Source organism: Desmodus rotundus, chromosome 2 (genome assembly GCF_022682495.2).
Source record: "Desmodus rotundus isolate HL8 chromosome 2, HLdesRot8A.1, whole genome shotgun sequence".
Taxonomy (NCBI): domain Eukaryota; kingdom Metazoa; phylum Chordata; class Mammalia; order Chiroptera; family Phyllostomidae; genus Desmodus; species Desmodus rotundus.
In genome coordinates this window covers 197710272-197731133 of record NC_071388.1, presented here as the reverse complement: position 1 = coordinate 197731133, position 20862 = coordinate 197710272, and the positions used below count along the sequence as shown (strand labels likewise).

Sequence of the window (20862 nt, the reverse complement as noted above, 5' to 3'; positions counted from 1 at the left end):
ACAAGATACAAAACTGTTCTATCACCCTGAAAACCCTTCATGGTTTCCATTGTAGTTAATTTTTTTCCTCCACATCTAACCTTAGACAGACACTACCTGCTGTTGCCCTTGTCCGGAATGTCATAGAAATGGACTCATGCTGTATGTAGCCCTTTGAGACGAGCCTGTTTCATTCGGCACAGCACCCTTGACATTAGTCAGAACTGTCACGAGCGTCGATAGGTTTTTGCCTTCTGCTTGCCGAGTACATTGTATGGATGGACCACCGTTTGTTCATCCATTCACCCATCCGGGCTATTTGGGTTGTTGAAAATGAACAATACTACCTTTTTAAAAGTACTGTTGTTTCTGTGTTCTAAATTTCAAGGTAGGATAATACATAACTAATGAAGGAAAAGAGAGAAAATAGATAAAATTTGGACAAAAATTATCTCTGCCCAAACATAACCTCTGTTAACATGTAAGTGCATCTGTTTGGTCTTTTTCCTGTGTGTGTAGTTTTTTTAGCTTATGGTTTTATTCACAGTTGTAATTCTTCATATATTGCTTTTTTCCTGCTTTAATTGTGAAAAGTGTTTATAACATATGGTTTTAAAAGAGTACTATAAAGAAGCACTAGGGTAGCCATCCAGCTTAAGAAATGGACTACTGCCAGCATCTTAAGCTTTTTAAAGACCCTTCCCCATCACATCACCTTCTCTTTACCTGGAGTAACCACTGCCTAACTTTTGTGACAGTCATTCCCTTCTCCGCTTTCTAGTTTTTGAACCTGTTGTATGTTCCTCTTTTTTTCTTACATTTACTATTTCAAGTATTTGCTCTAGCTCTATTATAAATCTTTATAAAGGTGCTTCTTAGCCACATGGTATTCTGATGAGTGATTGTACTATTTAGCCATTCCTTCCTCACTTCTCGTGGTTTCTAATTTCACAATCGGAAATAATGCTTTCTGCAGAAATAATATCTTTTCAGATGAAGCCTCTCTTTTTTTGTATTTAGGATTATTTCCTTTGTATAATATTGTGAAGTTTCAAGGCTCTGATGTGCGCTGCTAAACTGATTACAAAGAGTTTTACCACTTTATAGCACTATGGAGCCTTACTGTTCCTGGGCCAGCATCAAGGCTTTTCCTTACCTACCCCAAATAAAAACACTTCAGGGAATTTGGTGGTTTAAAAACCATCTTATTTTGCAATTGAGGTTGAATGGTTCTCTACGTGTTTACTAACAGGTTTTCTTTTTTGTTGATCTTGTCCAGCTTTGTGTTGGGGTAAATCAGATTCTTGAGTAATTGTCAGTGTGGCCTTGTAACTAGTTCTTTTATTATTTCAGATGTAGGTGCCAGAAACTACAGGCATCTTTGTGCTGTTTATTACAACAAGAATCCTGGGTTTGAGATCATCCATGGGCTACTGGACCGAATCATGCAGCTGCTGGATGTGCCTCCCGGTGAGAAGAAGGGCGGATACGTGATCAGAGCCTCTGGAGGTAAGACAGCGGCTGGATCAGAGTCAGTGATGATGTGACGCAGAGGCCCAGCCCTGTTTTTGATAAAGGTGTTTTGGGGGCATGCAGAGAGGAAGGAGATAGAGCCTCATTTCAATTACTTGTTAGTAATCTCCCTTTCCTTCCTACGTTTAAAGAAAACACTTTTCAGAGCTCTTGTGCTGCGCAGCACACTCCCATTATATTCCAAATGTGCTAGTTTCCCACCGTCCGAGGAATTCCGAAATTTCCGTTTCTCATCCCTACAGCTCGAGCCGAGTTCGTTTTATTAGGCAAGAGATCCAGAAACAACTTGAAAAGATTATCTTACAACTTGTTCCTACTATTTACTTTATACTTTTTTATAACTATATTTGGCTTCTTAAATTTTTAACAGAACATTCATTTTTTAGAAGTGTTATTGAGCAATTACTTTGTGGTGTGGGGTTGGGGGGGCTGTTTTTGTTTTTCCCATAGATTTATTTTTCTTAGTCCTTGGAGGTTTGTTGTTGTTGGTTTGTTTTAATTTGTTTTTATTTGGAGACTTCTTTGAAAAAGCAATAACCCAGAACTATGTGGGCCCTTTCAGGTTGAAGATTGATGGGATTGTCTGTTTCTAATAAAAAAAAAAAAAGATGTTATACTCATAGGATTCTAGAGTATTAGACCTGAATCTTGGGGTTTATCAGGTTCACTTTCCTGGTTTGACACTTGAAGGAACTGAGGCGCAGCGGGTTCAATGAGTCGGACTGGTCATACAGGTAGAAGCCAAGGTCCCTGTGTCCCAATGTTCTTTCCACAAGGCTGACTTGCTTGCATTCATCATTCCTTTTGCTGTTAGACAAAAACCTTTGATGCTGAAAGTTTTTCTGAAAAAAAAAAAAGGTTTATTGAGCCATACGAGCCAGGAGGATCCCCCCAAACAGGAATTTATTTATTAAAAATTGTGTATTTATTTTTACATGTTTAAACTTCAGTCACCTTCAAAGTACTCTCCATTTGATGCAATATACCAATCAAGACTTTTTTCCCACTGCTCAGAACAGATTTTGAATTTGGTGATTTTGATGCTTTTTTAGTGTTTCTGCCTTTTTCTGTCTCATCTCTTCCACATTGGCAACACATTTCCCTTTAAGGACTTTTTTCATCTGGGGAAACAAAAAAGAGTCTGTTGGGGTGAGATGGGGTGAGTAGCGAGGTGGGGCACGGGGATCATGCTATTTTGGTCAGAAACCGCAGAACACTCGGTGCGGCGTGGCTCGGTGCACTCGTAAATCACCCGTCATGGAATGGACAAATGCACGGAAAGAGTCTTCAAGACAAAATCACTGAAGCCAAACGCAGCCTCTCACAACAACGCCGGCTAGTGCGCTGAGACAGATGGGTTCCTAGAACACTCACCCAGCTGGGGAAGCCTGTGCTACAAGGGGCCCCCCCTCCTGAAGATAATTCTGGTTTTGGGGGGCCTACCCCTTGTGTGCTAGTGAGAAAGAGGACAAGGCCCTTGGGGCGTGCAGTCTGAACCACCAGCAGCAGGGCAAGGTGGAGAAGACAAACATGTCCTCGGTCCCGAGGCTGACGGGGCTCTTTCTATAGTGAGTTTAAGGAAGAAAGATCTGAGTTGTTTAGAAAGAATTTAGTTGGAAGATAGACACGGGGGTGGGAGAAGGTGCAGGAGGACAAGTTCTGGGATAGATGCAGCATCTGGAGGGAACAGGTACCTGATGCTTTGGGATTGGTTGTAGACAACAGGTGGGGAAGCTGATGCATAAGCAGCATGTGGTGGCGTTTGTTGGTGAGCTGTTCTTTTTTGATAAGAGCTGAAATTTTGGCCAGTGGCTTGTCTTCTTCCCACCCTCCAGTCTACTGTAATTTAGGACTGCGCAGAATTTGGTTCTCTGGTCACCTTATTCGCCACCTGACTTTTCGAGAATTCTGCTTTGAGATCTGCTTTAAGTCCTTGCTAATAGCGGCCTGAACGCTGACGTGACACATCGTCCTCACCTTCTGAAGTCTTTGCTGAAATCTTACTTCACAAACAGGTTGACTGGGTAAAAATCAGTTCCCTGAAACAGATTATGCCATGTATTTGAGGTCTATTTTTTTTTCCTTATTTGAAAGGTTGCAAAGAGCTGAAATGGTAATTTGAAGCATAATTTATTGTGGGTTGATACTTGTATATGTAAGGTTTATATTAATGGTGTTTCGATAAACCATAAACCAACGTTTTAATAGTATGACTCTCCTACCTCAATAAGCCCCTGAGACATTTATTTCCCACAAGCATCCAAGTTCCCAGCCGGGAGGCAGGCTTTAAGAGGCAAGGATAAGTAGGACTCGGGCCCTTCCCTCCAGGTGCCTGCAGTGGGAGGGACCCCTGCAGACCCGCTGTCACGCCAGGCTGCCAAGACTAGTGCTGTGAGGTCTCCAAGGAGGGAGATGGTGCAGCTTCTTGAGGGCATCTGGGAAAGCATTCATGAGTTTCTGGGATGTTAGGTGGGCCTTTGAAAGAAGGGTAGTCGGAGACCAAGGAAACAAGGCAAAGCACACGAGAAAGCCAAAACTGATGGGAAACGTGGCCGAATGCAGTTTGGTTTGACTATAGGGTGAGGAAGAAGCTTAGGACCACATTTAGAGTTTTGAATGCTAGAATAAGGAGTCTTAGCTAATTAGGGGAAAAATATTGAAGCTGCTTCTTCCTTTATTTTTTTAAGTGAGTGATATGATTAGATCTGTACTTCATAGGGATTAATCTGGCAACAATATGTAGGTTGGGCTGCATAAAGAGTAGAGGTGAAGAGATGGCTGAAGGTGTTACAGTGTATTCTAGAGCAGTTGGAATGAGGACTTGAACTTGAATGCTGGCCATAGTTATACTAAGGAGAAGAAGACTGATCTAAGAAACTTCAGGAAGGTAGAAGGTACAGTATTCCGCATTTGGAAAAGTTCATGATATGTGCCACTTGGAACCTTTTATGATACAGCTAATACATATTGATCTCCTTTTGGAAAGTCAGATTTTAATCATTCTAAACCTATGACTCTGTAATTTGAATCCTATATATTTAGCACCAAAACAATATGGAACTTAGCAGGTAATTTCTCTAATATGTGGATGTCTGATGTTTTGGTTTGGAGTATATTATTTTTATTAGACGATACATTCATAAACTGTAACCACTTATGATGTGTTTGTAGATCTGTATATTCAGTTTTTTTAGGCCAAATTGTTACAATGGTTTTTGGTTACATAGGTGGACAGAGTCAAGCTTGTGTTTCCTTTTGAATTCACTTTGATTCTCATAATAAAATATTGCAGTATTTTAAAGTTTTTACATATATGAGAAGTCCTAGATTTATGAATTTGAGAAGCTTTGATACAACTTCTTTATACATATGTGTGGCCTCAATCAGTACATATTTCAGTATAGCTAACTGGCTTTCTTTGAAAAAAGACAAGTACTTATTTTCGATGCCTTTGTCAGCAGCACTGGCCATATCATTTTTCTCGGGATGCTTTCTGTAAGAGCCATCAAGCCAAAGGGAATTAGTGTCACTGTAAATAACAGCTCCTCATTTCTTGTAGGGATTTCTAAGTCTATTTTGATTGTTTAATGGCAAATACAATTATCTTTTTTTTATGGTTAAAGAAATTAAGACCTAAGACGTGGCTTGTCAAAATAAATCAGCATTAGTTCTTCATCTAAAATTTCATAAAACTGTGCACTTCATATAGCTTTATCTCGTGAGTAAACCTGTAAACACAGAATTTGGTTGCTGGGGTATGTTTACTTACATCATTTTTTTTCAAATTTATAATTTTGCATGTTAAGTGTAGGTCTTCTGATTATCAAAAAGTAAAGTAGAAAGAGATTAAGTAGAAAGAGATTAAGAACTACCGTTTCCTACCCTTCTTGATTGCTGAGTTGTCTTCTGTTACTCTGGCATCTGGTTTACTTTTTAATAATTAAAAATCCCCGGTGGCTTTGCAGTTATTTTTGAGCAAAGTCTGTTCACCAGAAATCCCTGCTAACGTCAGTCTACTGGCAGCTCTGCCTCATCTCTCTGTCCTGTCTAATGAATCGCCGTTTCCTCCTGAGCGGCTTCGTTTGGAGGTAGGGGGAGTGGAACAGAACGTGGTTCGCCTTTGAGGAACGTGGCCCTGTTCATTGTAAGAGAATTCTGGAAATGCATTTAGCTGATCATCACACCAATCCCGAGGAGTTTTGTTGACACGGTGTGTAAGCTTGCTTATTGTGCAGGCGGCGACCCTGGGCAGCATGTGGAGCCCCTGCTGAGGTCGCTTAGCCTTATGCAGTTTCTGTTTGCTGAGCACCCTTGCAGTTAAGAACATAAAGTGAGGTAGACTGTCGAGTTGCCGATTGAGTAAGATCAGTTGTTGAGTGGAAACAAAGGAGCAGCTTTAACTTTTTATCAGACAGCAGCGCATTTAGAGGGTCTCAAAAGTGTCCAACTCAGAATGTGTCGGTGGCACTCGATCAGATCATTACAGCATATGGATGGATATGCTCTTTTCCAGGCTTCTTCCCCTTTGTTTTTGTGGTTTGTTGCAAACTAAATTATGTATGTTAAAATGCATTTCTCCTTTTCAAAAACCACTTTTGGGCAGGGAAAATTTTCCACATTTTTGTGTTTAGAGCAGTTATGTGGTTCCCGGGCAAATCAGTGGCAAAAGCCATTTCTTTTAGAAGGCAGAGGGCTTTGTGTGGGATTGGCTGCAGGGACTTAAGGGTGTATTTTTCCTCTTTTAATTTGTTACCTATTTCAGCTTATTTACAATTCTACAGAAAACTTCAGTTTAACTTGAGACAAGATCTCTGATGGACAGAAGTTTTAGGACTTTTGGTTTTGACAGTGCTAGTTTTCATGCTGCTCAGGATTCATTTTGTGAAATGAAAAATAACCTTGTAAGTAATACACACATAATCCTGCACCATATGTACCCACAGCGGCTGTTTAGATACCTTCTGTTACAGTAACACCTGGTGATTATTGACGTGACCTGTAGGTCATGACCTTTTTCCTCTTTCACGACACCGGAGAAAGGTTTCAGATGCTGACAACTGGGTGAAATTGTGATGTTTCCCTGGTCTTCACACTGGTTTTCAGTGTAGTATGAGCTTGGGAATGTATGTGCGGAACAACCTGTTGGAGTAAAGGTGTTGCGTTTATGGTTTGATTTGCATAAAATGTTCTGTGTGGCGTGACCACATTTAGTTACCATCAACAAAGACATTATTCCGTTAAGGCATCAGGTTTAAGAGAAAAATGGTTTGGAAGTTTTTTAAGCTTCCTGACCTTATTACTCTGTGTAAAAACAGTCCTTATTCCTTCGGTTCCCTGTTTTTGTGTTTGGGGCAAGCTTTCAGGTACAATTCAGAGAAGGGATTAAAAGACTCAGCAACACTAAACCTATCAGCAGTCACCGTCACTACGCAGTCGACACAGCGGGTAACACGGGGCCTCCGCAGCCACCACGCGAGTCATTGCGCTGCGTGCTGTTTCTGTGCATGTTCTTGTCCTCGCCCACTTTTTCTTCCTTGTGCGAGGCAGATGGCTCATCACTCATTGTCGCTTTTTTCTGGGGGTGGGGTGGGGTGTTTGGGTGCTTGTTTGGTTGACATTTCAGTGCTCAGCGAGCCCGAGTGCTGCAGGTTCGGTCTCACTGCCACGACTAGGGCAGCTTGGCTTCCCACCTGGCACTGTCGTGACCTGGTGCTGCTCAGCCTTTTTGACTCTTAAATCCTCTCTCCCCTAAGGAACCTTTAAATTAAAAAACTAACATTTAACTACTATATCTGCTGAATAATGTTTCATGTTATTTATTTACTTTAAGTTATAGTGTATCAAATTACATGTTTGCCAATTAGCAACTAATTGAAATGCTTAATATCCATAACCAAACATTTAAAAAATCATTCAAAATTTTTTTTCAGCAAAAGAAAAATTGAAAAAGTAATTTCTTAGAAATCATTTTTAGTGAGTGTAACTTTTCCTTAATGAGAGCAGAGAACTACCTGATAGTTAAATTCGGTCAGCGTCTTCTCTTTAGCACTTGATGTAATCAGTGACGCACGGACTAGCTCTTTGAATTAGAAACTCAGGCTGAGCTACACACAGACGCTCTTGGGACCCGACATAAACAGAATCCACGAGGCAGCCAGTGGCAGCCCCCAAGCAGCTCCCCACAGGACTTCGCAGCCAGCAGAAGCCCTCCAGTCACGGTCACGGCCATCTCCCTCCCCTGGCTTGTGGCCCTGATCGCACAGGGACTGTCTCCCATGTCCGTGTTGCTCCTGTGAGGCCTGGGACAACCCATTGAGAGGAACCCAATACCAAGGAGCGAGATTTCTGTCAGGCAGGTTCAGCTGTGGAGGGCCACAAACCGTGGTAACATGTAAGATTTTTTCATACTCCCGCTGTGTCCCCAAGAACCAGTTGTCACCCCTCTTAAAACTGTATACTGTAGCCGAATGCATTTGGGGGTTATTTAAATTTAACTGCATGTACTGAGCAAAAAAAAAGAGAGAGAGAAAGATACTTTTATTTAGCACTTTGCACTCCTTTCCTGTTCCCGAACTGGACGCTGACGTCCACTATTCCATAGAAAAGGCCATGGCCCAAATACAGAGAGATGCAAAAGTTCATTTTTAGCTCATCAGAGGCCCAGATTCTGAACCTTTAGAGGATTTGAGGGTGATTTTTACTCCTCAGCTTTTATCTCACATATGAAAGACGGGTTTGCTGTCTCACGTGCTGTTGGGTGTGCGCATGGGCCGCCCTTTGGCTGCACCCTGGTGTTGGACGTGGTGTGCTGCGGCGTATTGGTTATCGCAGGCCTGTGAACTCCTACCCATGATGCTTTCTGGTGAGCTAATTATCAGTCCTCTAAGTGTCCAATCAGCTTTAATCCAGAAGGATTAAAGGATGCTGGGTGGATAGAAAAATAGGTGAACGTTTGGAGTAAAGTCCTAGGGAGGGCTGAGGAGTGTGGAGCGCTCTGCTGTGCACCTGGCCTCGCAGGGCAAAGGCCGTACTTCCTGGAGCCAATACTCCGGTTTTGACGTGAGAGAAAAACAAACTTCTGTCTTGTCCAGCCATTGGTATTTGGGGCTTTCTGTCTTGAAGATTAAAATAATCCTAACTTACAAGTCATATTTTAATTTCTACCTGCCCGGACTCCTTTGCAGTATTAAAATACTACCCAGCTCTAAGATAACTGAATCAAGTTTCAAGCCAACTTATGAGTTATTTAAAAATTATTAGTAAAATCGCTCATTCTTTCATTTCCTCTCTCTCTCAGTTCCTTTACTCTTCACTTTTAAATGCTTCTGATGGCTGGCTCTCGCATCCACATCTGCAGTGGTTTTATTCCAAACACCTTCGTGTGTATTAGCTTCAAGGACGTACTTGTATCTCGTTGCCTTTAAGGCTGCTATTGCTAACCCCTGGCATTTATTTCCTGTTGGCATTTTTACAGCGAATGAGGACTTTGGCCATTCCCAAGGAATATGTTTTAGAGGATTGGCTTTTAAAATGTTTTCTGGGCTCCCATTAAAAAAAAATAAAATTGTGTATGTACTTGGAACAAAGTTTGAAGCCCACCTTGTGGAGAATCAGGAAGTCCATGGATGCTGCAGTGATGATGATTGGGGGTTCTCTCTCTTTACACCTTACTCACCCTGTTTTCTTTTAGGCGCCATGGCTAAGGGTGTCTGAGGTTTCAATACTACTGAGTCATCGTACCACACAGCAAGGTACATTGCGAGTGTGAAACCTGACTGATGTCAATGCGGCTCTTCATAAAGCAGCAGTTAGATGTCAGGGCCTGGGTGTTCTCGTTGCATAGGACACCAGGCACTTAAAGGTGCCCTACACTTCTGGATGCGGGAAAATGAATAGTAATTATGTTTCGTTACATTGACTTAAAAAGGAAAATCTGCCAAAACATTGATGATTCAATTCATATTTCTTAAGTTCTCTTTGGTAATTTGAAGAAAATTTAGTGATATGAGTTAATATGATATGGCAGAAGATCTTTTTGATTCTGTGCTTTTTTTTTTGTCTTAAGTTCCTAAAATTCCCCAATAAAATTAATTTAGTCACTTAAAATAATGTATTATATCTAATACTTTGTCAGGGTAAGGTAACAATGAAATGAGAGGATGTTGCATTTCCAAAAATAGTAGGAACTACTGTGACAGAGGAAAAAGCATGTATCTAGATGGATGGATGGATGGATGGATGGATATTAAGGACAGAAATAATTTATCTTATCTATTTGACCTTAAAAATAGTTCAGAAAAAAAAAGTTCTAAGAGAATAATTAGGAGTAATTTAAAACAGGTAACTGCTTTTGTTTCTTTTGAAGTAGATGTGTTCAAACAAATAGCTTTGTTAAATTTACCTGCGTGCAAAATGTCTTTCCCCGTGGTGTATTCATAGTTCCTTTCGAGGTGTAAGACTAGGGCAATCATTTTTAATCTTTTTTTCAAGTTATTTTTATTACAGTTGACATAGAATATCATGTTAACTTTAACATGATATTAACAACACAGGTGAACAACACAGTTATTAGACATTTATATGAGACCTGTCTGGAAAAAGTCCAGCCAGTGTTAACATAACAAGAACAGTTTGTGCGACATCAATGTAACCTGGCGGCCAAGGAGAATGGACTGGAATGTGCACATGTGAACAGTGACGACTTCACTGTACTAGTCAGTGGGGGCCGTAGACACCATTGAGCGAGTGTGTGTACGGTGTGGCCATCTTGTTAAAAAAAACTGAGCGAGTGGAACAATGAATCTGCATCACATTTTGCATTAAGCTTGAATATTTCTCTATGGAAACTGTCCAGATGATTCAGAAGGCTTTCGGAAATGATGCAATGAGTACAGTGCAAATAAAAGTGTGGCACAGACACTACAAAGATGGTCGAGAGTCTGTTGAAAGTGCTCCACATCCTGGAAGGTCCTGCAACAAGCAGGACCCCCGAGAGTGTTGAACATGTTGGGGCTGCAATCAGCAAAGATCGGCAACTGACAGAAGCTGATCTCGGGGTTCCAGAAACTACTGTATCGGAGATTTTAATGCAGGACTTGGCATGAAACATGTGGCAAAATCCGTTCTGTGGCTTCTGCTACCAGAGCAGAAGGAACATTGTGCTGCAGTTGCTAATGGCTCGATTCAAACCACTACCAATGAACCAGAGTTCCTCAAGAAGGTCATAACTTTGATGGGGACTGAGGTGCCGTTGTCCTGTGTACCATGTTTCTTGTGTCTTCTTCAATAAATGTCTCTAGTTTTTATAGCACATGGATGGATACTTTCTGGACAGCCTTGTGTGTACTTAGGAAGTGATCACCCTGATAAGGCCAGTGCCCATCGGACACCACACCTGGTCATTACAGTGTTACTGGCTGTGTTTCCCGTGCTCGACTTTACTTTTTTTTTTTTTAAGAATTGGTTGGAAGCATCCTTTAAGCAACTTAAACCCCATTTTGTTAATTTTTTAAAAGTCACATGCTTATTAAAAATGCAAGTACGTCTGTGTAATTTTGTTAGCTACTGTGACCCCAATAAATTCAGTAAAAAGGAAAAAATGCAAGTACAGTACAAAGAGCTTTTTCCTGAGCTATTTGAGAATAAATTGCCAACCTGATACCCCATTTCCCCTGAGTACTTTAGTATGTGTTAACTCCAAACAAGGACATCATCCTACATAACCATAATATAATCACCAACACCAGGAAAATACTCGTGTTAACATTAACCACCATCTACTCCTCATACCCTGTGCAAGTTTCGACAGTTCTTTGCATCAAAGAATTGCTCATTGCCCGCCCCCCCCCCCCAGCTGTCAGGTCTCACTAATTTTGTTCTGGGGCGTTCTAGCACCATCTTTCCTTGACCTTCAAGACCTTGACACTTTTGAAGATTACAAACCAATTATTTTGTAGGGTGTCCCTCAATTTTGGGTTGCCTGATCTTTATTTACTATTAGATTCCAGTTAGGTATCTTGGAAGAATGTCACAGAAGTAATGCTGTTTTCTCAGTGCATCCTGTCAAGACAGTTTCCATTTACCTCTTAACTGATAATGTTCACTTTAATTCCTTGATTAAGGCTTTTTTACTATAAAGTTAATCTTTTCTCCATCACAATTAATGTGAATGCTCTGTTCCTAAACTGGCTTCCCATTTATTTATATCAGTATGGATCCAGTATTTCCTATATTATTCAGTGTGTTTTAATCCACTGTAGTCATTATTCGGATGCTCACCTTGTCCCCAGTTTGGCTAAAGATAGCCCCTTCATGCTGGCTTTTCTGTCCTTTTAACATGTTCCTATTAGTCTGTATTATTATTAGAACTTCCTGTCTTTGGGCATTTTTAAGACTTCCTGACTTAACTAAGAAGATATACCAGGCTTACTTGGAACTTTCCTTTGCTCTGTTTCTCCATCTTGGTTCTACTTGGTGGGGAATAAAACACCAAGATTTAGGGTGTGTTTATTGCTATTAGGGGTGAGAGTTGCTATTTGCATGTGTATTTGCATATATGCATATGTTCAGATCCTAAGTCCACAACACCACCTCCATTGCAGCCCAACCCTTCAGGGTTCATTCGAGTTTCCTCCCATTCCACTCTTCTTTTCTCCAGTAGTGAGGAACCTGGCTCCATGATCTCTTATCTGTCTGTCTACTTATTTAACGATACTTTGGGTTTGTTTATTTATTTATTATTTATTTGCTTTTTTCATTAGAGTTATATTCCATGAACTAACAGAACCAATATTCAAAAATTGTTAGTAATGGTACTATTTAGTGATTCATTTTAAGGAAAAACATAAGGATGAAAAATGCTAAATATCATTTTTTTTCTTTCTTTCCTTCTTTTTTATTTACTTGATCAGTGCCCTGTTTGTAACCTAAACTCCGTTTTGTCGCCTGCTTACCTGTGGGCGTCTTCCCCTCCTTCGGCTTGCCACCCTGTGCCGACTTTCCCTTGCTGAATTGTTCTGGAAGAGAAAGGGAAAGGACTTCTCAAAGTCTGGAGGAGCCTCCCTCAGCTGGGAGATACGTGTTCAGTGGGTGGCCGGCGGTGATGTAGGAAGTAGATTTCTGGGCTCGTCGTATATAGTTTCTGTCTCAGACCTGGAACCAGCAGTATCTCCGAGCAGATGTGTTCCTTTTGGTGGGAAATCGAATTTTGATCACCATCTGGGTGCTAAGGTTGCCCGTCACTACTGAGCGAGTCATCGCTTCTAGGAGTTTTTAGTATGCGGAGCTGGGGAACCCCACCCCCTTTTTTAAAGGATGAAAATTGAGTTCGTGCCAATATTTCCAGTTTATACTGAGGATTAGAGAATTTTTACTTAATGTGTTTGGCTTTATAATTTATAGCTCTTTACACTGAAACCTTGTTTTCTAACAAATTTATGTCACTACTCACTTGTTTACCCTGTCTGTATGAGTATCATCTGTCCAGCTAGCCTAGTTTCAAAGTAGTACCAGTATTATTGCTGACAACTGAGTACAAACATAGTCTGTTTAAGCATAATCTTCAGTCTTCTTGTACTTAGGATATACACGGGGGGGGCAAAAGTAAGTTTACAGTTGTGAGTACGTGAGGTCAGAGTTTAGTCTGTATTATTATTTATTGGATTATTTTCCATGTGAACTGTAAACCTACTTTTCCCCCACCCCGTGTACTACCAGATAAAGCATGTTTAGAGAATTCCATCTTCGTTCCCTTCACACTGTTCCCTCCCTGCCTCTATCGTTTGTGAAAAATGTTTTCACTTACTTTTCTGTAGTTTTTTAAAAATAAAAGCATGCGTGTATTTGTACCCTCCTCCACTTTCTCAGCTGAAGAGCGGCTTCTCCACACCCTGTCTGTGCAGCCGTCACTGGCCATCACTCGGCAGCAGCGCCTGGCGATCCCCTCCTCTCTTTCGGCTCTGCCGTGGATCCGTGACACGGAGTCCACAGTTCATTCAACCAGCCCTCTGTCAGTGACATGTAGGCTGCCGCCAGTCTGTCGCTGTTGCAAATAAGGCTGCAATGAGCAGCTTGTGCGTGTTAGGAATTTTTGCTAGGGTATTTTTAGGACAGATTCCTAGAAGTATGGGATTATTAGAACAAATGGTAAATTAGTGTTTTTGCTAGATATTGCTAAACACTCCTCCGTAGGACTCGTGGTTCTAACACTGTACAAACAGGGGCAGCGTGTGAGCAGAACCTCGTTCCCAAGCTGAGTTGTCAGACTTCCTGCCTTGGCCAGTCTTTCGGGTGGGAATGGAGTCTAGTGCAGTGTTATCTGGGCCTCCCTCAGTATGAGCCAGTAAACACATCTTCACGTTTGCAGGGCAGTTTTACTTCCTTTTCTGTGAACTAATTGCCTCTTCACATGTGTGCTTATTTTTTCTTTAAGTTTGTTGGTCTTTTTCTTCTCTAATTCTAAAAGCTTTTTATGTATTAGGGATATTAGCACTTCATGATATATATTCAACTATTTTTATGTTCTCTTTTGTCTTTTGTTTTTGCCATGGAGATTTTTAAAGTTTTTATATGGTAAAACTTATTAATTTTTTTCTTTATTGCTTCTGGACTTGGAGTCATAGTTGGGAAAGCTCCTCCCACTGTGTAATTAGAGAGGAATTCCCCATGCCTCCTCTCATGCTTACATTTAAGTGTCTTACCTGTTTGTAACTTATCCTGAGTACATATGAGGAATAGGCCCAGTTTTATCTTTTTCTATATGTTTTGTAGATTTTCTTGACATATGTTGCTTTCCAGCAATGGCTGGGACTTTTTTAAATGGCACAAATGTTTGACTTTCTAAATTTACTTTGTTTTATGGTAAATGCTTTTTGAACCCACAAAGGAATAGAAGAAATCTAAAATTTTATGATTTTTGATATTTCTAAAAGATGAAATGATTTATAAAGCCCTTCAATCAGATTGAACATGTTCAGGAGAAAACATGGAGACATTTGAAACTGGGCAAGAATAAGAATCCAGTCCACATCAGAGCAAAGTTCACAGATCTGTAGTTACAAAGATACTGCTTGCTGTAGTCTCTGTTTCAAGAAAAGACCTTCAGCTGTAGCCGGGTAGCTCAGTTGGCTGGAGTGTTGTCCCGTACACCGGAAAAGTTGTGGGTTTGATCCCTGTTCGGGGTTTGCAGGTTTGATCCCCATGTATGGGAGGCAACCAATCAGTGTTTCTCTCTTTCTCTCTCAAATCAGTAAATATATCCTTAGGTGAGGACTTAAAAAAAAAAAAAAAGACCTCTGTCATTCAACTCTTTTCTTGAGAAACATTTCAAGAAATTTGCAAGTGTGCATCAGAGTTGCCACAATTTTCTCCTCCATCAGCCCAGCCCCTGTTGGATCACGTTTAAATTCTAACATTCCTGACCTCCTTCTGATTTTGAAATGTGAGTATATGTGAGTAGGTATGTATGAGAGACACATAGCTACAATTAGACTTTAACATCGATCTTAAGAAATGTTAAAAAGGGATAGCCATGGAAATAAGCTACAATTTTTCTAGACAAAGTAAAACTGGGGAATTTTAAAGTTAGGATTTTAGACATTTAGTCATAAGGTGATTGTGGTGATCTGTATTTTAAAAACTCTTTGTCGAAGACATTTTTCCATTAGTTAGAAGACTAGGTAGTCTGGGCTTTGCTGGTGACTTTTTAAGAATGAAGTTCTCCAGGAGCCAGCCGTTCCGTGCACAGATCTCGCCAGGCTGCCCTGCTGAGGGCCGTGCAGAGGGGCTCAGTGGGTCCCGGCGCGCTCGTGTCAGTTTCCTTCGCATAAGGGTTAATGATGTCTGCAGGTGTGTTGGGATTAGCACTGTAAAGTTGTGTAAGCGGTTTTCTTTCTTTTGATCTGCAGAAGGGGATGAAAGATAGCCATTAAACTCAAGGGATTAGGTCCCCTTTCTTTAAAGACCTCAGGTACCATAAATATTTCACTTTAGACGTCAGGTGAAGAATTGTTATGCGTCTGGGGGAAATGGGTGTTTTGTATTACCAGTTAGAAATTATTCAGTCTCCACTTACAAATTAAATGTTCTTTGCAGAGAAATTTTCTTCCACCCTGAAGTGTACTAAGGTCTGAAAAAATGTGTATGCTTATATTCAGTAGCTAGGCCATTTTTTTTCGGTCATACTCCTGAACCCTCCCCTTTCTTTACTGTCTCACCTGCACTATGCCTTGTCCTCCTTGGGCCCCCCCCTCAGTGTATAGTCCATTGGCCCAAGAACCGCCTGGCTCTAACGCTGTGAGAACCACTACTTTAAAAAATGGTGCCATGCTCACATGTGTGGTGCGTGTCTTCGGTTTTTAGAAACAAAGCCTCATATTTTATCTTCCCTTTAAATTAACATCATATAGAAAAGCGAAGTGAGGTTCACGTGTGGGCAGCAGGAACACCGCGGATCTTTTTGTCCTTTGTGTGAGTGCCGGGGATGGTTGGTGGGACGTGGAACGCGTTGTTTTCTGCGTCAGAGGCTGTATTAGAGTTAGGGTTGGGGGTGGGAAGGGCAAGCAAGGTTTGGGTAGGTGCCAAATGCCTGTTAAATGATTATTCCTTCCTCTCACCCCACAGTACATAATCACTCCTTTAGAATAGATGTAAAATACCAAATACATTCAGTTGGCCCAGTGGCTTTACTGTGAATCTATATAATTCTCCATTTTGTATTTTCTCCCTGAATTTGGGGACCTATGTGGTCGTTGGTATTAAACTAAGCTCATGATTGGAGTTTTTGTTATTTGCTGAAACATGTGACACAGACATTCCGTTTCCAGTGCTCCCTGCCCTCCTTATTTTGTTTTTATCTTTTTATTGTAGAAAATTTGGGTGATGAGTACCAAATTGCAGGAAGTTACAACATGTGGGTTTAAACCTCGAAAGCATGTGTTAGTGGTGTGCAGAAAGGGAAAAGTAAACTTTATTGGTAAATCAGAGATGGACTGAATATTAAGTACCAAGTGAATTAGTTGAGTTATTAATTCCTTAATATTAACCTCCTGGCAGGGAGTTAATATTAAGGAATTAAGGGTCTCATGCTTGATAACACCCTCGACCTTTCAGGTTAGGGGTCTGCTCAGTTACCACCTTATTTAACCTCCTACTTCCGATGCTTCATGAAGTTATAGGAATGCCTACGTGGGAAGTTCATCCAAACTTTGGTCCTGGAACGTTACTCTAAAAGAAAGGGGCAGAACGACATCGGGGAAGGTGTTTGGCAACGAGCAGGAGAGGGGCTCCCTAGCTCTTTGAAGGTCAATTAGCCAGAAAATGGGCTAAAGGGTGGGCGCTGCCCTGGATTACCCGCCAGAGTCAGCCCCAGGCTCTCAAAGCCGTCCTGCCATGGGAGCACGGAGACAATTACAGACCTCGAGGAGGTGCTACAAAAGCCTTAATTAAGGGACTTACTTACACCCCACTACGTTTTGGAAATTAAATTCTTGTTGGTGCTTAACCTGTGTTTCTTTTGTCTGGGCTTCCACATGTATTTCAACAGAGAACGCTGTTTTCCCCAAATCTGCTTCATGTTGGAAACCCTTCCACTGGGACGAGCACTGGCAGAGCTGAGTTAATCAGTGGAAGAACTAGGGGAAAGCGTGCTGAGAGGCTTTTTGCTGGGGAGCATTTTGGACGCAGGTTGAAAATTGTATTTATACATCTTGGTACATCAGAATACCAGGGACTCTGGGCTTAAACACATGAAAAAAAAAGAAAACGAATGTACTTTGTAGAATCTGAGTTTCCCAGTTCCCATTCACAGGGCAACATGATTTTCCTTGAATCGGCAACATCACGTTTCTACACACAACAGTGTTTTTTCTCCAGAAATACGTCTGTCTGTCTGTCGGCGAGATAAGAGTAACCCTTATCCATTATCCAGCTCTGGCTCTTCATAAGTCTGGACCCTGGACTCCGTTCAGATGGGACGTTTTTCTTCTGGAAAGGCTTTGATTGAAGTGGCATCAGTCCCAGCTAGAACATTTTGATCGCACTGATCTGCTGCGTTGGGAACTGCCCGGCCTGGGGGCCTGGGGCCTCCCTGCGGCCGGAGGGGTGCGCCCCCTTTGTGCTGTTACTGAGGCAGTTCTCTCCTGTCTGCCCTTCTTTGAAACAATTCATTTCTGCCTGTAGGGTTTGGTTTGAACCATGAAGATTCTTAAAAAGCACTAAGAAACGCTGGTGTTTTTACAACTTTAAATTTTCTTTCAGTATTTCTAGTTCACATACAACATCAAAGCGGCATATTTTGGGGTTTTCTCTGTGCCCCCTTCAAACCTGAAGGCGCTTTTGTCTGTCTTTCAGTTCCTTTCTGGAGAACCGAACTTCCGCCTTGCTCAAACTGAGCAGGGGAGTCAAAGAGAGAAGTGTTTCTATCATAATCTGACCTTGTTAGAAACGAAAAAATGGCAAGAAAAGGTTAAACTGTCATCACAGGTTAAAGTGTGTAGCTTTCTGTAGAGTGGAGTTCATGCAGAAGTCCCATTACTGGGCTGAATTTGTACCCGTGGGTGGGGCAGGAGAGGATGCTCGCTGGATGTGAGGGCCAGGGGTCCGTCCCTGCGCTGGGCTGGGAGTTCCTGATATTTATGTGATTTTGAATGTTCTCATACTAGCATGTTTTAAATAATGCATAATGAGAATTCCAGTTTTCTTTGCTTTTCTTGGGAAAGAGAAAATGATGTTTAGTGATGTGAATATTTTTGTTTACCTAAGTGTTTAAAGAACAAAGCAAAGTTTGGTCCAAATTCCTGGAGTGAGGTGCAGCTGGTGTTCCCATGCTTGCTAACTAAAGGAGAGTATGAATACTAACTGAACTTTGCTAAAAAGTGCTGATTCTAGAAGTTGTTTTATGAAGTAAAAATTCTAAATTCTTTTCTTTTAGCCTTTATTTTGATAACACTGCCAGAACTAGCACATCTGGCTTAGATTCTGAAATAGTCTAGTTTTACGCTTTAGTTAAAATGAATCCAGTCAAATTGGAATTTGAAGACAGATAAAAGCGAGGATTTTGGTACAGTGAAGATTCTTAAACATAGAAAGGTTGTCAGGGAAGGTCCTGAACATCTCCTTTCTGAATGGCCTTTAATATAAGCTGGCGTCCTTTGCAGCTCTGTAGGTAGTGCAGATAAAGGGCGCCAGTCGGGGTGGTGGGTGACGACTGAGTGACTTCCCAGGAGCCCTTTCAGTGACTGTCAGTTACACTGCTTACCATCAGGAACTTTATCCAAACTTCATTGTGTTATATGAAGATTTCTTTTACTTGGAAGGGGAGTGATACTGTCTTTTAAGTTAGGTTTTCATTTTGATAGACTTAAAGTGTGCAGTCTTTATCGGTTTTAGCTGGTCATACCTTCCTGAGGCTCTGCCTTAGCAGTCCTGTTTGGTTTCTCTATTAGTTTGAGTCCTCTTCCCACCCCTCTCCCAAGGGTAGCTTAGCGCATGTAGCCAAATAGTTATGACCTTCAGACGCAGGCCTTTGAAATGCCTGCTTTAATAGACAGCGAAACAGAATTGTTTAGTTTGGGGGAGAGGAGGTGTGAAAAACAGACTACCTTATATTTCAACCAGGTCGCTTTGGGATTTAAAAAAAATGGTAATTAAAGCTTTTTCAGGACTATAAACGAACGTCCTTCTGGGCTGATGGGGAAATATGTATGATCACCCTGTGTTTCTGTGGAGTAGCTGGTGCTAACCTGACAGTAGCCGCCCCCTGCCCCCCATTTCTGAATTTCTTCATCATGTTGACCTTGGAGCCATGAGTGGAGACTCAGCAGTTTACTCGCTCATAAATAATGCACTCTGTCTGGAATGGCAGTCTGGAGGCGTGTGGCCCAGCTCTGCGGGGTATTTATAGTTCATGCCAGTAAACGTTTCGGTTGGATCAGTCGGGAGCTGGGGCCCGATCCTTTTTCAAGTTGGTGGTGAGAGAAGTGAGTCAGCGTTTTGTTTTCTTTCAATGTCAGTGGAGTACAGAGTGTTGATACTCCTCTCTGGCACTGGTCACTTAGTGCACATGGAGTGGGCCCGTATGTTTTTAGCTCTTTAAACCTCAAGGACTGTTACTGGTTTGGTAAGGCGTAGCTGTGCATTGGCACCAAATGAAGAGAGAATTTTCTGCCTGTCTTGAAATAAATCAGGGGTCAGCCCAGACTTGTTTGGGGCTGGCCTTGGCTGTGGTTTTACAGTTGATGCTCCAGAACTGCTTAGCAAGCACCTTCTCCGGCAGGAACATGGATGGCGTCCAGGTGACAAGGTCTTTGTCTGCCAATGATGTGCAGCTGTGTTTCTCTGTAATAAGGTAGAAAAATTCAATGCAGACTTTTTATACAGCAAGCATTACTTTGGAAAAACCTGTTTCAAAACAGGTTCTTCCCATGCAAGGTCGTTGGTTTTACATTTCATCTTTCCCTTTGTCTGTTTTGGACCTGTTCAACGTCTGGGCACAGCTCTGCCAAGACTTCCGCTGACCGCGCCCGTCAGCTTCCCTTCCTGCATCCCTCTTCCGCCGGGACCCTGTGATAAACAACGCAGGGCCCTGGCGTCCTCGTCGCCCCTCAGCTTGCCTTGCGGGAGTTCTGGGGTGTGATAGCAAATACCTGTTCTTAGGGCCAGAAAGTGTGAGGAAGCACTCTCATTTCCTACTCAGTGGTTTAGAGAAGAATCATCATTTTTAAAGTAGACTGGTGAGCTTTTAGTGTTAAATGTCCATTGGCATTTTTGCCAGGAGAAACACTGATTTTTCTCACTCTGTTTTGCAGGTCCTGCTTTCTTCCCTGGGCGATGTGCCGAGATCTTCGTCAGGGGTCAGAGCGTTGGGAAGCTGGGGGTCCTTCATCCTGATGTGATCACCAAATTTGAGCTGATCATGCCCTGCTCCTCGCTGGAAATCAACATCGAGCCCTTTTTGTGAACATGGGTCTCTGCTGTGTGGTTCTGTCCCCGAGAGTCCCTTTCTCCTCCACTGGTCCTTCAGTCGTCCTCACGGGGAACGGCCATTGTGCTTTGACGTTGAATAAAGCAGAGAACACTGTCTCCTCCGTGGGTGGGTCCCGCTCATTCCCCGCATTAGGCCAGCTTGCTTGTGCAAATGCGAACGTGATGTCTGGGTGATGCGTCATTGTTTGGTAAAAGCCCAGTGGTGCCCAAGAAACGCACTAGCGGAGGGCGGATCCGTCCTAACATCAGAGAGGCTCCTCAGACATCAGAGCCTCACACCGTGGGCTGTGAGGAGGCTGCAGGGCGGGGCCCCGTTCTTCCCCTGATGAGTCAGGTGGTTGGTCAGAGCGCATGCTGACCGAGCGCACT

The 20862-nt window shown here is 42.0% G+C and overlaps 1 protein-coding gene across 1 annotated transcript in view; it reads left to right on the top strand.

Moving 5' to 3' along the window:
- The window catches only part of FARSB (phenylalanyl-tRNA synthetase subunit beta), a 53545-nt gene extending 32956 nt beyond the window's left edge, over positions 1 to 20589 (top strand). The window contains exons 16-17 of the mRNA XM_024563891.3: positions 1333 to 1488; positions 20316 to 20589. Coding sequence (XP_024419659.2) covers positions 1333 to 1488; positions 20316 to 20467 — 308 coding nt within the window. The 3' untranslated portion in view covers positions 20468 to 20589. The remainder of the gene's footprint in view (positions 1 to 1332; positions 1489 to 20315) is intronic.
- Positions 20590 to 20862: the final 273 nt, after the last annotated feature.